The 14,150-nt window shown below is 35.3% G+C and overlaps 1 protein-coding gene across 3 annotated transcripts in view; it reads left to right on the top strand.

Annotated features, from left to right (window-relative positions):
- Positions 1-14,150, top strand: part of METTL14 (methyltransferase like 14) — a 41,666-nt gene that overhangs the window by 18,761 nt on the left and 8,755 nt on the right. For all 3 annotated transcript variants that reach the window (XM_012551902.3, XM_003772785.4, XM_031942224.1), the window contains 4 exons: positions 2,948-3,089; positions 4,940-5,032; positions 9,353-9,469; positions 12,823-13,033. In XM_012551902.3, the coding sequence (XP_012407356.1) occupies positions 2,948-3,089; positions 4,940-5,032; positions 9,353-9,469; positions 12,823-13,033 (563 nt within the window). The remainder of the gene's footprint in view (positions 1-2,947; positions 3,090-4,939; positions 5,033-9,352; positions 9,470-12,822; positions 13,034-14,150) is intronic.

The following is a 14,150-nucleotide window of genomic DNA, read 5'->3' as shown; positions in this document are numbered from 1 at the left end:
AGGTCAATTTATTGTTGCAAGAGAAAACATAGATTCCTCCCCCCTCCCAAAAAAAAGCTTTAAGAAAAATAAAGTTAAGGAAAAAGTATGCTTCCCTCTGTATTCAGACACAATCAGTGCTTTCTGTGGGTATAGATCGCATTTTTCATTCTAAGTCCTTCAGAATAATCTTGCATCATTATAGTACTTCAAATAGCAAAGTCAGTCACAACTGATCATTCCACCACATTGCTATTATTTTGCACACAGTACATTTCAGTTTCCTTGAATTCATGGAGGTCTCTTAAGGTTTTTCTGAAAACATGCTGTTCTTAATTTCTTGAAGTACAATAATATTCTCTCGTAATCACATACCAATTTATTCAGCCATTCCCCAACTGATCAACATACCCTCAATTTCCACGAAAAAAATTCTGCTCTAAATATATTTGTACATGTAGGTCCTTTTTCTTTTGTTTTTGTAAATCTGTTTTGGGATTCATGCTTAATGTATAGTTAGGCCAAAAAATATGCATAATTTTATAATCCTATACATGATTTTATATTCTCTTTGGGCATAGATCATATTTTTTGATTATTTATCCGTTGGGGAATGGTTCTCTTTTTTTTTTTTTTTTTTTTATAAATTTGATTCATTTCCCTTCACATTTGAGAAATAGGCCTTCATCAGGGAAATTTGCTTCAAAATTCTTTTCGCAATATTGCTAACAGTATTTTCCCTATTTATTCTGTTCTTTCCTTTTACCTTGGCCCTCAAAGTGTTTTTCTTCTTACTATCCCCTCCCCCATATGCTCTCCTTTCATTCTCTCCCCTTCTCTTATCTTCTTCCCCCTTGCTTTCCTGTAGGGTAAGATACATTTCTATATCCATATTGAGTGTGTATGTTATTTCCTCTTTGAGCCAGTTTTGATGAGAGTAAGGTTCACTCAGTTCCCTTCTTTCCCCAAAGCATTTTCTTGCCTCTTAAATGGCAGATAATTTATGCCATTCCACATATCCCTTTTTCTTTTTACCTAATACATTCTTCTCTCATCTCTTAAAAAATTTTTTTTAAGATATTATCCCTTCATATTTAATACAACACTGTACCCTCTATCTATATATACTTCTTCTAACTATGATAATAATGAGAAAGTTCTTATGAGTTACAAGTATCATTCTCTTATGTAGGAAAATAAACTTTATTGAGTCCTTTATGATTTCCCTTTCCTGATGACCTCTTTTATGCCTTTCCTGATTCCTATATTTGAAAATCAGATTTTTATTTACCTCTGGACTTTTCATCATCAAAACTTGAAACTTCTATTTCATTGTAATTCTTGATTGTAACCCTAGCCCCATTGCTCTCTGGAATATCATATTCCAAGCCTTCTGGTCCTTTAATGTAGAAGCTGCTTAATCTTGTGTTATCCTGACTGTGGCTCTACTAGAATTGTTTCTGTCCAGATCCTTGCAATATTTTCTCTTTTGACCTGGGAATCCCAGAGTTTGACTGCAATATTCCTGGGAGTTTTCATCTTGGGAGCTCTTTCAAGAGATGATTGTTGTATTCTTTTAATTTCTGTTTTACCTTCTGTTTCTAGAATATCAGTACAGTTTTCCTTGGTAATTTTTTAAAAGATCATATCTGTGCTTTTCTTTTTTTGATCATGGTTTTCAAATAGACCAATAATTTTAAAATTATCTCTCCTGGATCTAATTTCTAGGTCAGTTGTTTTTCCAATGAAATATTTCACATTGCTTTCTATTTTTTCATTCTTTTGGTTTTGTTTATTGATTTCTGATAAAATCATTAGCTTGCATTTGCTCAATTCTGATTTTTAAGGAATTATCTCTTTTCCCATTTGGCCAGTTTTGCTTTTTAAAGTGTCCTGCTCCTCATCAACTTTTTGTATTTCCTTAGTAGGCCTCTGTTTCCAGGTGAATGGTCTAGTGTCTTAAGCTGCAGTTTTGTGCAACTGTTTTCAGATATTCTTCTAGGGATCTTTAAGTTTTCAGTTCTTCCAAGGTGTTATCCAAGGAGAAGTATGTGTGAGTGACCACAAGCACTCTTTTCTGCCTTGAAGAGGAGGGTCCCCACTCCACTGTTGCTGTTAAGTTCTAGTGTGATAAAACATCAAAGTTTTTCCTTAGTGCTAGTAAAGAGACCGCTTGTGGGCTGAGGCTTCTGGAAGCTGCTGCCACTTCTGCCCCCTCTTATGTTTATAGGCTTCCCAAGGCCCTTTAATCCTTGTGAGACAAACCTTTCTGCTAATCTTTGGTGTTTCTGGTGACTGGGCCAGGGCTTTACTGGTGTTACTGTGGCTGTGTTGAACTTTCACCATGGTATAACAAACTTTTCCTGCTAATCTTCCAAGTTGTCTTTGGTTGGAAAATTATTCCATTCCATCTTTTTTGGGGGTTCTGATGCACTAAAATTTGTTAATCATTATTTAAAAGAATTTGGAGGGGTTTGGGGGAGAGCTTGGATGATTACCGCTTTTACTTCACTATCTTGACTGCCTCCTGCTCAGTAGGCTTTTTAAATTGAGAGATGTGTTAGCAAAATTTGGAGCCTTCTGGGACTACACATTCTTTTGTATTTTTTCCCTTGACTTTTATAGATAGCTGTGCAGGCCAGCTACTAGAGGAAACAAAGGCCTTGACTGGAAGGGGGGGTGAGGCAGCATTTGACATAGGATTTATAGTATTTCTCAAATGGATGCTATCTTTGCTACATGTAGACCTTATGGAAATGTTAATGATCTACAATCCATGCCCTCAAGAACAATTTTGATTTTATGTTTTGTGCTAAGAGAACTTTAAGTAAGCCTTTGGTGATTAACTTTTGGAACTCTGGGAATAGTATTAGAATGTCTTGTTTAAAAGTCTTTTTTAATTGCCTAATTGTTTAATTAAGTAACATACTTAAAACGGTTCCCACCCATTTGTGCTTTAATCTATTAGGTATTTACAAGCAGATTTAGATGCTTTTGACATTCGAGAACTAAAATCCAAATTTGATGTAATTCTTCTGGAACCTCCTTTGGAAGAATATTATCGAGAAACTGGAATCACTGCTAATGAAAAATGCTGGACTTGGGATGATGTAAGTATTTCTTAAAAAACAAAAGTGATAGAGCTTTGTTTATTTATTTTTTTTAATGATGCATTAGTAATTTTTAAAATATGATTTTAGAAAATTCAAGTTTGAATAGAAAGTATTTCGGTATATATATTCCTCATCTTACACAAAATGTGCTTATTACATGCTGTGGCTGAGATTAAAATCTTAGCTAGCATTATGTAAGTCTTAGGTCTGGTTACAGGGAAAAACAGTAGAGAATAGGTCATAAAAATTCTTCTTTGAAGGCATATGCAGATGCTTCATTGAGCCCTGGAAGGGTAGGCCAAAGGAATCCAAGCTCTAGAGATCTAATATTTCCAACCAAGTTAGAAAGATTTCATGAATCCCCAGTAATGGGTTATGGACCTATCCCCTTAAGAACCAGTCAGCTAAGTTTCGTGAAGTTGATGTAGGTGATAGAGGAATGAATTATATAATTTATGATACTTAGATGAATAGAAAACATTGTGAAGTATTTCACTGGAAAAACAACTGACCTGGAAAATATATCCAGGAGAGATAATTAAAAAATTATTGCTCTCATTCAAAACCATACTAAGCATAGGAGAGTTGTGAATTGTTTTAGTAATCTCCACAAGATGAATCTATATATTCTTGGAGTCATAAAAGCCATAGAATTCACTGAAAGCTCTTCTCTGCCCACTGTCTTAAGTAATCAGTTAGCATGATTGTATCCTCAGCAGAATACTAGTGATAGTGATGGTTAGGGCAACCCTTCTTAATGGGGAGAAAGGAGTTGGTAGCTATCAAGGTCTTTACAGGCCTCAGAACAATTGTGTAAATGTCTAAGGTAAAGTTTTGTTTTAAACCATCTCTATTCTTTGAAAGAATGGAGATAAAATTAGTGTGACTCTCTATAGTATTCTTCATTCTAGTGAATAATTGACCCATACCTAGGCCCATAGGTGTAATAAAATGGATCTGTGATTTCATAGATTAGTCACATGGATTAAGTGTTTATTAATGTACCTAAAGTACCTATTGCACAGAATTCTCTGCTGAGAGTACAATCCCCTCCCTCAAGTACTTTACATTTGAAGGGGAAAACAAGAAATACAGCTAAAAAGTGTCTACAGAATAAATAGTATGCAACAACAACAAAAAAATGATTGCTAAATACATAAAGGCATTTAATTCCTAATCATAAGAACTCTTGAACTGTGAAGCTAGTTGAAAAATGGCAAGGAATGCACTAAAAAATTATTTTTACTTCTGTTGTTAGTATAAGATAATTGTATCCCACCTTGGTCAAAATTATGTATTCAAGAATTATTTTGGTCCCTAAATTGATGTTGCTGTGAAATGATACTGAGATATGAAGCATTTCATGTTTCAGGGAAAGATGTGTGTTTGTGTGTTATCTGTATGTGTCTCTGCATGTGCATGTGTGCATTTCAGATGCCCTTTTTTGAGTGTTCCTGTTTATTTGGAATTGGTGAAATTTAGAATTTAGAAATCGTCTTCGGAAACTGAAAAAATTATAAAACAGTATGTTGCTACATTGCTTTGTAGCTGCCCTGATAAGCTTTATGATCCTGAATAGCTTATTGAATTTCTTGGAGTCTTTGTTAACTCATCTGTAAAATGAGAGTATTGCACGGAAAGATAGATAAGATCCTTTCTTTCTACACATTACTGATCTGTTATCCTAAAATCTTAATTATACTCTTCTTCTTTCAGTAGAGTCAGAATTTTTACTATAAACCTTTTACTTAAGATGATAGTGTGTAGATTAAAATCCAGAAAAATGTTGACTGTACAGAATATGTAATAAGTTATACTTTTGTGCAATATTATTTTATGTTCCTTAGATTATGAAGCTAGAAATTGAGGAGCTTTCTGGACTGCGATCATTTGTCTTTTTGTGGTGTGGCTCTGGGGAGGGCCTGGACCTTGGCAGAGTGGTAAGAAGTTTTTTTTTTTTTTTTTAATTTTTTTTTTTATTTATGTTTAAGAAAAAATGAAACTAATATGCTTGCATAAGGATTCATGGAACAATCTTATTTAACTTACTGTTTTTGAGTCCATGTTTTGAATAATAATTTGAATGTGGTCCTTGGTTCCTTTAAGAAGCCAGATTATGTAATTAATCAAGAGTGGGATAAGTGAGGAGACAGCCAGGCTGAAGAGTGTACAAGACATTAGAAAGCTCCTCAGTGAGAACCCATGGAAACAAGTGAATGGGAAATAACTGGGTGATCTCACACACACACACACACACACACACTCACACTCTCTCTTTTGTCATAGAATAAGTATATCTCTTTTCTGTGTCCCCTTTCCTTTCTTTCTGCCTCTTTCACTGCAGAGCAGAAGAGGCCTGTATAAAACTAGAACCTATTTATTTTGGAAGATTTTGAGGGGGTTATTTTGACTATATAGATTGCTTGTGAATAAACATATCATCATCACCTGATGGGTAACCTGTTGGTGATGAGTCTCTCTACTTAGCTAGACTGGTGTTTGAAAAACAATTTTTTTCCTTATTCCAGATCTAAACTTGCCTCTGTGGTTTGTTTCTATTGCTTCTAGTGCTGTTTTCTGCATTCTAGCAGAACAGCTGGTAAATTACTGTCCCGTGTTAAATGTCAGTTCTGATCTTTGAAGATAACCATCATATTTTTCACTTTGTCTTTTCTACATTAAAGATCTGTAACTTCTTCAGCTGATATTAATGTGACAAGGTGTGCTAGATCCTTAGCATCCTTATTTGCCTTCATCTTATCACTGTCCTTTTTAAAATGTGACTTCAGAATTGTGTTCAAATCCAGCTGCCTTTTCTTAGATTTCATTCTTGATCTCTCTGCAGCCTTGACACTTGGATCACTCTCCTCCTGAATACTTTTGATAATTCTTTTCAAGGTGTTTGGTACACCATTCTATCTTGGTTTTTTTCCTTCCTCTTTAACCACTCCTCTGTCTCCTTTGCTCTGGGATCATGCCTCTAATCATAGGTCGCCCTCAGCATTATTGGCCTCACCCCTCTTCTCTTCTCCCTTTACTTATTTATTCCTTTGGTGGAGCATCAGCTCCCAAGGATTTAATTAACTGTGTCTATGCTGATAATTCCATTCTACCTATTCTGCCCCATTCTCTCGCTAACCTCCAGTCTTGAGTCTTCAGCTGGTTATTTGACATCTCTGTCTAGTAGACATCTTAAATTAAGCATGAACAGAACAACTTATTATTGTTCCCTTGAACCTTCCCTTACTCCTCCCTTCCCTAATACTGTGAAGGCTAACACCATTCTCCCAGGCCCTGCGTTCACAACTGAGGAGTCATTCTCCATTCCTCACTATTTCCCATCTCATATATTTGATCTGCTAATCAAGGCCTTTGATTTCACCTCTGCAAATATCTCTCCAGTATGCCCCCTTTCTCTCCTCTACCACCCTGGTGCAGACTCTCATTACCACATACATGAATCAATGATGAAATACACTGTGGGAGTAAATCTTCTTGCTTCAAATCTCTTCCCACTCTATCCATCTCCCATTCAGCCACCAAAGTGATTTGCCTGAAATTTGAGTTTATGATGTCTCTCTCCCCACCACATATTCTCAGTAAACTCCATTTACTCCCCATCACCTCCATTTACAAATACAGAACGTTCTATTTGGCCTTCAAAGCCCTTCATAGCATACCTTAATTCATAACTTTTCAGTTCACTGACATAGGCCTGTTGGCGGTTTTTTGAATAAGATACTCCATTTCTTGGCTCTGAACATATTCTCTGGTTGGCCCTTATGTCTATTGACTTCCCTAACTTGCTTTATGTCCCATCTAAATTCCTATCTTCTATAGGAAGCCTTCCCCAACCCTTAGCATTTTTCCTCTCTTTATTTTCTATTCCTATATATAGCTTGTCTGTACATATTTGTTTGTCTCTTCTTAAAGTGTAAGATCCTTGAGGGTAGTAATTGTCTTTTGTCACTTTTGATATTTTTACTTTGTCCAGGGCCCAGTAGGTGCTTAATAAATGTTTATTGACTTAAAACAACACCTTCTCCGCCCTCTCCTCCTCCCCCCTCTCCCCCCCCAGCTTTTGTCTTTCATAAAGCATTTGGTATCTTGTCTTTTTGGCAGTTTATCTTGTGTTGTGTATACAGTACATTAAAACCCCTGGGTTGGGGCAGCTAGTTAGCATAGGAGTTAGAACACCAGCCCTGGAGTCAAGAGGACCTGAGTTTAAATGCAGCCTCAGACACTTAACATTTCCTAGCTGTGTGACCCTGGGGAAGTCACTTTGACTCCAGTTGTCTTGGGGAAAAAAACCAAAAACATTCCCCCTTCTTACCCCTACAAGTTTTGTTTATGTAAGCTGCTTTCTGGCCATGCTTTTTCCACTTGTCCATATGGAGTTGATTTTCTGAAGCCTGTATAAGAATTTATTTACATTTATCCATAATTAATTTCATTTAGTCAGGGTATTTTTTCTGTTCTTGACAGTCATATGTCATCTAAGCACAGATTCTTGTAGTATCTTTGAACTGTAAATACCTGTTCTTTGGATATGACCAGGGACATGCTAGAGTCTGGTTTTTCAGTTTTCAGTGTGAGTAAAAAATTTCCACCTCAGAAATTAGTAGATATTTTAATTTTAGAGTAGTTTAATTTTTGTTGTTTATTGTCTAGATTTAAGGTGATGGTCAAAATATGAATAGTGCAGATTACATTTTTCCTCTTAGAGAGCCATCTCTTAAATCTTTACTAGCACATTTGGGGATCATTCAGCTCTCATGGAGTCTTTCCTGATTTCTTATTGTCTCCTGTGTATAACCCCATTCTTTCTGCCAAAATGACATGATACTTTATCTAATACCTGGATAGAATCAGGGCAAACTCTCTTACTCTGTTCTTGTTGTCTTCTAGTTTGATAAGCTTGTCCTGAGAAGTCTGCTCTTTGTGAGCACCACTTCTTTTTCTAGATCGTCACCAACTGTCTCTTTCATGATAAATACTAGAGTTTTTCCTAGGAATTAAAGACAATGACTCAAGACCATTGCTTCAGTGTAGAGGGCTGGAACTCTGAAGAAGTATACTTGAAACAAAACAAGGTGTTAACTCAATGGAATTGATGAGATGATGGTTCTCTAGTTCACATATATACTTAGTACTTAGTTTGATGATGTAAAGGTTCTTTAGTTCACACATATTCAGTATGTTGTAATGATGTAATTGTACTGAGGTATATAAGGGCTGAGAAGAACTTGAAATGAGACATTCTATCTTTGATCATTCTCCTGGTGCCTCTCCTGCCTCCTGCACTCTTCCACTAAGATCAAGGCTGGTCCCGAGGTCCTCCAGAAAGCTAAGCTCGAACATTATACCTCAGCCTCTCTTTCTTTTTTTGAAAACCAATACATGGCCTATTCTCATCCTGGGAAACCTTAGGAATGATAGAGGCTCAGTCATCCACTGGTTCTTTTGGTGTCTTGGGTTGTAGTTTGATCCTGGTGAACCTATCAAGATCAACAGAGTTAATTTTTTTTTTTTTTTTCCTTTAATCATCTCCCAGATGACTTTGGATATCAGCTCTCTATTAGCCAATTTTGTTATGTCCTTTCCATTTCCAAGATCATTCTCCTTAGGAAATAATCAAAATAAATTAGATTGAGCAGTTTTGTTTTTCCTCCCTTTTCAATCATCCCTTTTATACTGTCCACTTTCTCCAGCGATCTTATCCCTGTTTTGTTTTGTTTTAATTTTTTTGTGGTCCTTAGTTCACTTTACTAGTTTCTGCAGATGTGTAGCATTAGCACCTGACATTCGTATTCTGGTTTTTTATGCTGTAAATACTATTTTTTGATTGTGGTAGTCACACTAAGAAATGTAGAATTTCATTTCAAAATTTTATAAACATTTAGCTTTGTTGCAAGGTACAGTGACAACATTCCAGGGAAATGAAAAGGTAAAATTGTTTCTTGTTGACACGTCTTTTTTTCATTTGGAACCTGGAGCAATCACATGTCAGTGGGTGATGAGGATTGTCTTCCATTTGGAAATATGCATACAAAGAGTACTTGACCATTCTGAAGTTCTGTTTACATAGATATATTCCACTTCTGCTTTTTTCCCCAGAGATTGGACTTTATCTTTTTCAATACACACTGAACAAAATTGCCACACCAGTTTGAAATTTTATTCCCTCTTTAGAAAAGAATCAATTATTTTTTGTTTAATTTTCACAAATCCTAATAACTGTGTTTTCCACTTTCTTTTAGTGTTTACGTAAGTGGGGTTACAGAAGATGTGAAGATATTTGCTGGATTAAAACCAACAAAAATAATCCTGGGAAGACAAAGACTTTAGACCCAAAGGCTGTCTTCCAAAGGACAAAGGTACAGCCTTATCCTAGCTTCTTTTAATTTTTCCTGTCTTTGTACTCCTTCGCATTGATAATGAAATGAGTAATTTTAGGGGGGAGTGAGGACATTATTTTTGATTTTTAGCATACAAATTGAATTATAAAGAAATATTTATGTATATTTTTATTTTAATAGGCAATAATTATATAAATTAAGTAGCACTTGCCCCCAAACTTAGTTTGATAAAACCTCAAAACAAAATTTTGATCTTGCTCTTTTTTGGTTTTTTAAATACTCAAAGGGTTATTGTGAGCGTGTCTAAGAGGTTGCAGTGCTTTGGTGGTCAAACTCCGTGCTTTGGTGGTCAAACTCCTTGCTTTAAATCTCTTCCCTACTTCACTCCATCTCCAGTCAGTCACCAACGTGATTTGCCCAAAATTTGGGTTTATGACATCTCTCTCCCCACCATTTACTCTAAGTAAACTCTATTGACTCATTATTTTGTGGTGATCTCTATGCTTTTCTAAAAATCATTAAGATGAATTTCTTATAGCAGAGTAATATTTCATCACGAACATATACTATAATTTGTTTAGCCATTCCTTAATTGATTGTATCCTCACAATTTCCAGTTCTCACCACAAAGTGAGCTGCTATTAATATTTTAGAACATGTAGTTTCTTTTCCATTTTCCTTAATTTTCTTGGGAAACAGATCTGAGTGGTATTGCTGGGTCAAAGAGTTTAGGCAGTTTAATAACTCTTTGAGGATAGTTCCAGATTTCTCCAAAATAGTTGGATAAGATCAAACCAATAGTAAATTAAGCTCCCAGTTTTTCTACATCCCTTCCAACATTTATCACTTTCCATTTTATTTCAGCCAATCTGATAGGTGTAAAATGATATCTCAAGGTTGTTTTAATTTGCATTTCTCTAATCAGTAATGACTTAAAGCATTTTCTCATGACAATAAATTGTTTTGATTTTTTTCATCGGAAAATTGACCATTCATCAGTTGGGGAATGATCATGTTTTTATAGAGTTGATAAAAGTTCTTTATATAGTTGAGATATGAGATCTTTATCTGATGACCTGTCTATAAAATCTCCGCCCCTCCCTGTAGAGGGCTGAAACTATTGAGTGGATGCACTGAGGTCAAGACTGCTGAGCACTTGAGGCTAACTACTGATTGGACAATACTCTAATGGGCATATGCTTGGAAAATGATCCTTTCCACTATCTGTGCTGGCTCAATGATTGGTGTATACAGAGGATTGTAGGAGGGACTAGGGGGTGGAGTAAGACTAGCCAGAGTCACACTTGGGTGGTAGATGAGGGAGAAGGCGGTCGCGGAGATTCTGCTTCCATCCTGTTCAATCCTGCATCTAAGGACCAAGAGTAAAGACTGAGGACTTTTGCTTATCCTGACTCTGGCTGATTCTGGGGTGTCCTGGATGCTAGTGTGGTCATCTCCTCTCTTCCCCCCGTTTTCTGTTTTCCTTTCGATCTTGGTTACATTTGTTTTATTTCTATAGAAACTTTTTAATTGAATATACTTAAATTTATCCATTTTATATCTCATGATACTATCCCTTGGTTTGCTCATAAATCGTTTATCTATCTATAAGTCTGTAGGTAATATGTTCCCCTGTTCTTCAAATTTTTTTATCATATCTCCCTTTATATCTAGGTCATGTATCCATTTTGATAATATCTTGGTTAATGGTATAAGATAACTGGTCTATACCCAGTTTCTGCCAGACTGCTTTCCAGATTTCTGAAAAACTTTTATCAAATAATGACTCCATATCCCCCAAACTTAAGTCTTTACATTTGTCAAAAACTGGATAACTATGTTCATTTGCTGCTCTAGATTGTATCTGTTCCACTGAACTATCTTTCTTTTTTAGCCAGTAACAGATAGTTTTGATAATTACAGCTTTATAATACAGTTTTAAGATCTGGTGCTGCTAAACCTTCTTTTATATATATATTTTTTTCCCATTAGTTCTTTTGATATTTTTGAACTTTTTGTTCGTCCAAATGAATTTGATTTTTTTTTTCTAATTCTATGAAATGATTTGGTAATTTAATCATGATGCCATTGAATGTATATATTAATTTTGGTAAAAAAATTTTATTCTATTAGCCCTGCCTACCAATGAATGATTAATATTTCTCCCATTTACTTAAATTTGATTTTGTGTACAAAATTTTTTATGAGTTTGTGCATATATGTCCTGAATTTGTTTTGACAAATGTATTTCCAGGTATATTATACTGTCTAGTGTATTTTTAATGTAGTGTTTCTAACTTTCTTTCTTCAGGATCCTACCAGTGAACTTTTAGTTGATAAATCAAAGTTTTTTTCATTTTTCTTGACATTTGACTTGTGTTCCACATTTGACCTTTACTATTCCTATCCTCTTCCTGGATTGTTGATCTTCTTCTTCCCTTGTCTTCTATAGCTCTTCTCTCTTTGAGTCTCTTCCTCTGTCTGACTCTTCTTCCCACTCCTTTATTGATTCTTTATCTTCTCTCCAACCCTCAGATGTTGTCTTATAAAAATGCTTTCTTTGACTCTTATCTTTGATTAATCTTTTCTCTAAACTTGGGGGCCTATATTTATTTGTCTGGTGGACATTTTACTTTGTCCCAACTCTTTTGTCTAGTTGGTTGCCAAGATTTAGTGATGTTATCTCTTCACAGTCTTTCAAGCACCTTCTCTAAAGCTAATTGATAATCTCCTTGTCTTTTGCCAGAGTCCTCTGTTGCTTCCAATCTTGGCCCTCTGACACAGTTGCCAAAAGTCTTTTGGAGTCAAAGATTTCAAAATACATGTCATCCTTAATCAGATAGGTGTCTCAGGGGGCTAAGATCACATACATTAAAAATGTATGTATATGTTATAAAATTCTTGTAAAAGTTGAAGGAACTAAAAAAAATAAAATTGATTCTATGATGTAAACTCTTCACCCTTTTATTAAAGGTTTTCCACACACACCTTTTCAGGCTTATATAACTTCATATTTCTCTCAAACTCTGATTAGCTGTTACCATATCCATCCTTTCATCTACATTTATGTGTGCCATTCCCAAGGCCTGGACTCCACTCTTAGCATTGCCTTTCAGAATCATATTCCATCAGGGCTTATCTCAAATGAAATCTCTAGTGGTCCCCTGCTGCTCTCCCTTCTCCCTCAAAAGTGTTTTCAGGTTTTTCCTAGCCTGAGAAAGTCTGGCTTATTTTCTCACCTTGATAGTTCTCCTGGCTTTTATAATCCTAAAGACCACAGCAAGTTGGGAGGTTCTATAATATTTATTCCAGAGCTCTGAAAAAATAAAGGCAGCTGTCTGGAGGAAACTTTGTTCATTTGTTCTGTGCAGGAGCACTGCCTGATGGGCATCAAAGGCACTGTTCGGCGTAGCACCGATGGTGACTTCATTCATGCCAATGTTGATATTGACTTAATTATCACAGAAGAACCTGAAATTGGAAATATAGAAAAACCTGTAGAGATTTTTCATATCATTGAACATTTTTGCCTTGGTAGAAGACGTCTTCATCTTTTTGGAAGGGACAGTACAATTCGACCAGGTAAGACTTCAGTTTAAGAAAAAAAACAACTTTTAATTTCAGAATATTGAAATATTTAATAAAGAATGATTAACTTTTTATATTGTATAAAAATAACATGCAGAATAAAATTTCCATGATACAGTAGGAATGAAATAATCTTGTGGAAAACTTGGAGTTGTTTGGTAGCTTTCTCCACAAAACAAAACTAAAAACAATCATATGATTTGTCATTTTAATTCTGATGAGCAATGTAAAGCCAAATTTGTTTTGCATTTGGATGCATATTGTGTATTTAAGTTTCTATATGTTCATGTTCACAAAAGGCTCTCTGAAATTTGAACTGGTGGCCATAATTATAAACTGGAGTTGTGTGAACATACTATTAAGATAGAACAAAGGGAAGGGAGTTTATGTAAGAAATATGTGGGTGTGGGGAAAATCATATTTCATAGCTAGAGGAAGCTAAGATCACCAAGAATGTTTATTTTTCTTTCTTCTTTTAATTATATTAGAAGGCAAAATAAATGGTTGAGTGTTGTCCCTGAGGACTGAGGATTGCGAATGAGCTGTGATGCCCACTCAGCACAACGTAATGGTTCTCAGGCCGTGCTGTGCTTGTGATGGTGTGGGGGACGACCCTGCCGGCTGTCTGTCTGTTAGAAGTTAAGGGGAGCAAGCTGTGGTCGGGCTATGGTAAATAATCTTGCAGATAGCATTACTATAATTGAAATCAGGCTCCAGTTGTTCCATTTCGCAAAAAAAAAAAAAAAAAAAAGTAACTGAAAAGTAGAAGTGAAACAGTTTTGCAAGGTTGTGTTTTGAAACATATAATCTCCATCATAGTTGTAGGCAATAGCCAACAGCATCATTTCAGATTTTGTGGAGGGTTTTTTTTTTTTTTTTTTTTTTTTTTTTTTAATTCACAAGGCTTTAGCTCTTTTAGAAAAGCAAAGTTAAATAGTTTAAACTTTTTTTGGACTTCAAAATGATTTTGAAGTCAAAAAGATTTCCCATCTTACAGGCTGTATATATATATACATATTTGTATTGTATTTGTATTTGTATTACAATTGTATACAATTGTAACATATTGAGATTTGAGATATTTGGATTTTCTCTGAGGATCCCAAAACAA

The sequence above is a fragment of the Sarcophilus harrisii genome, chromosome 6, assembly GCF_902635505.1.
Source record: "Sarcophilus harrisii chromosome 6, mSarHar1.11, whole genome shotgun sequence".
NCBI classification, from domain to species: domain Eukaryota; kingdom Metazoa; phylum Chordata; class Mammalia; order Dasyuromorphia; family Dasyuridae; genus Sarcophilus; species Sarcophilus harrisii.
Note: the sequence above shows the minus strand (reverse complement) of the source record. Positions and strands in the feature narration are given on the sequence as shown.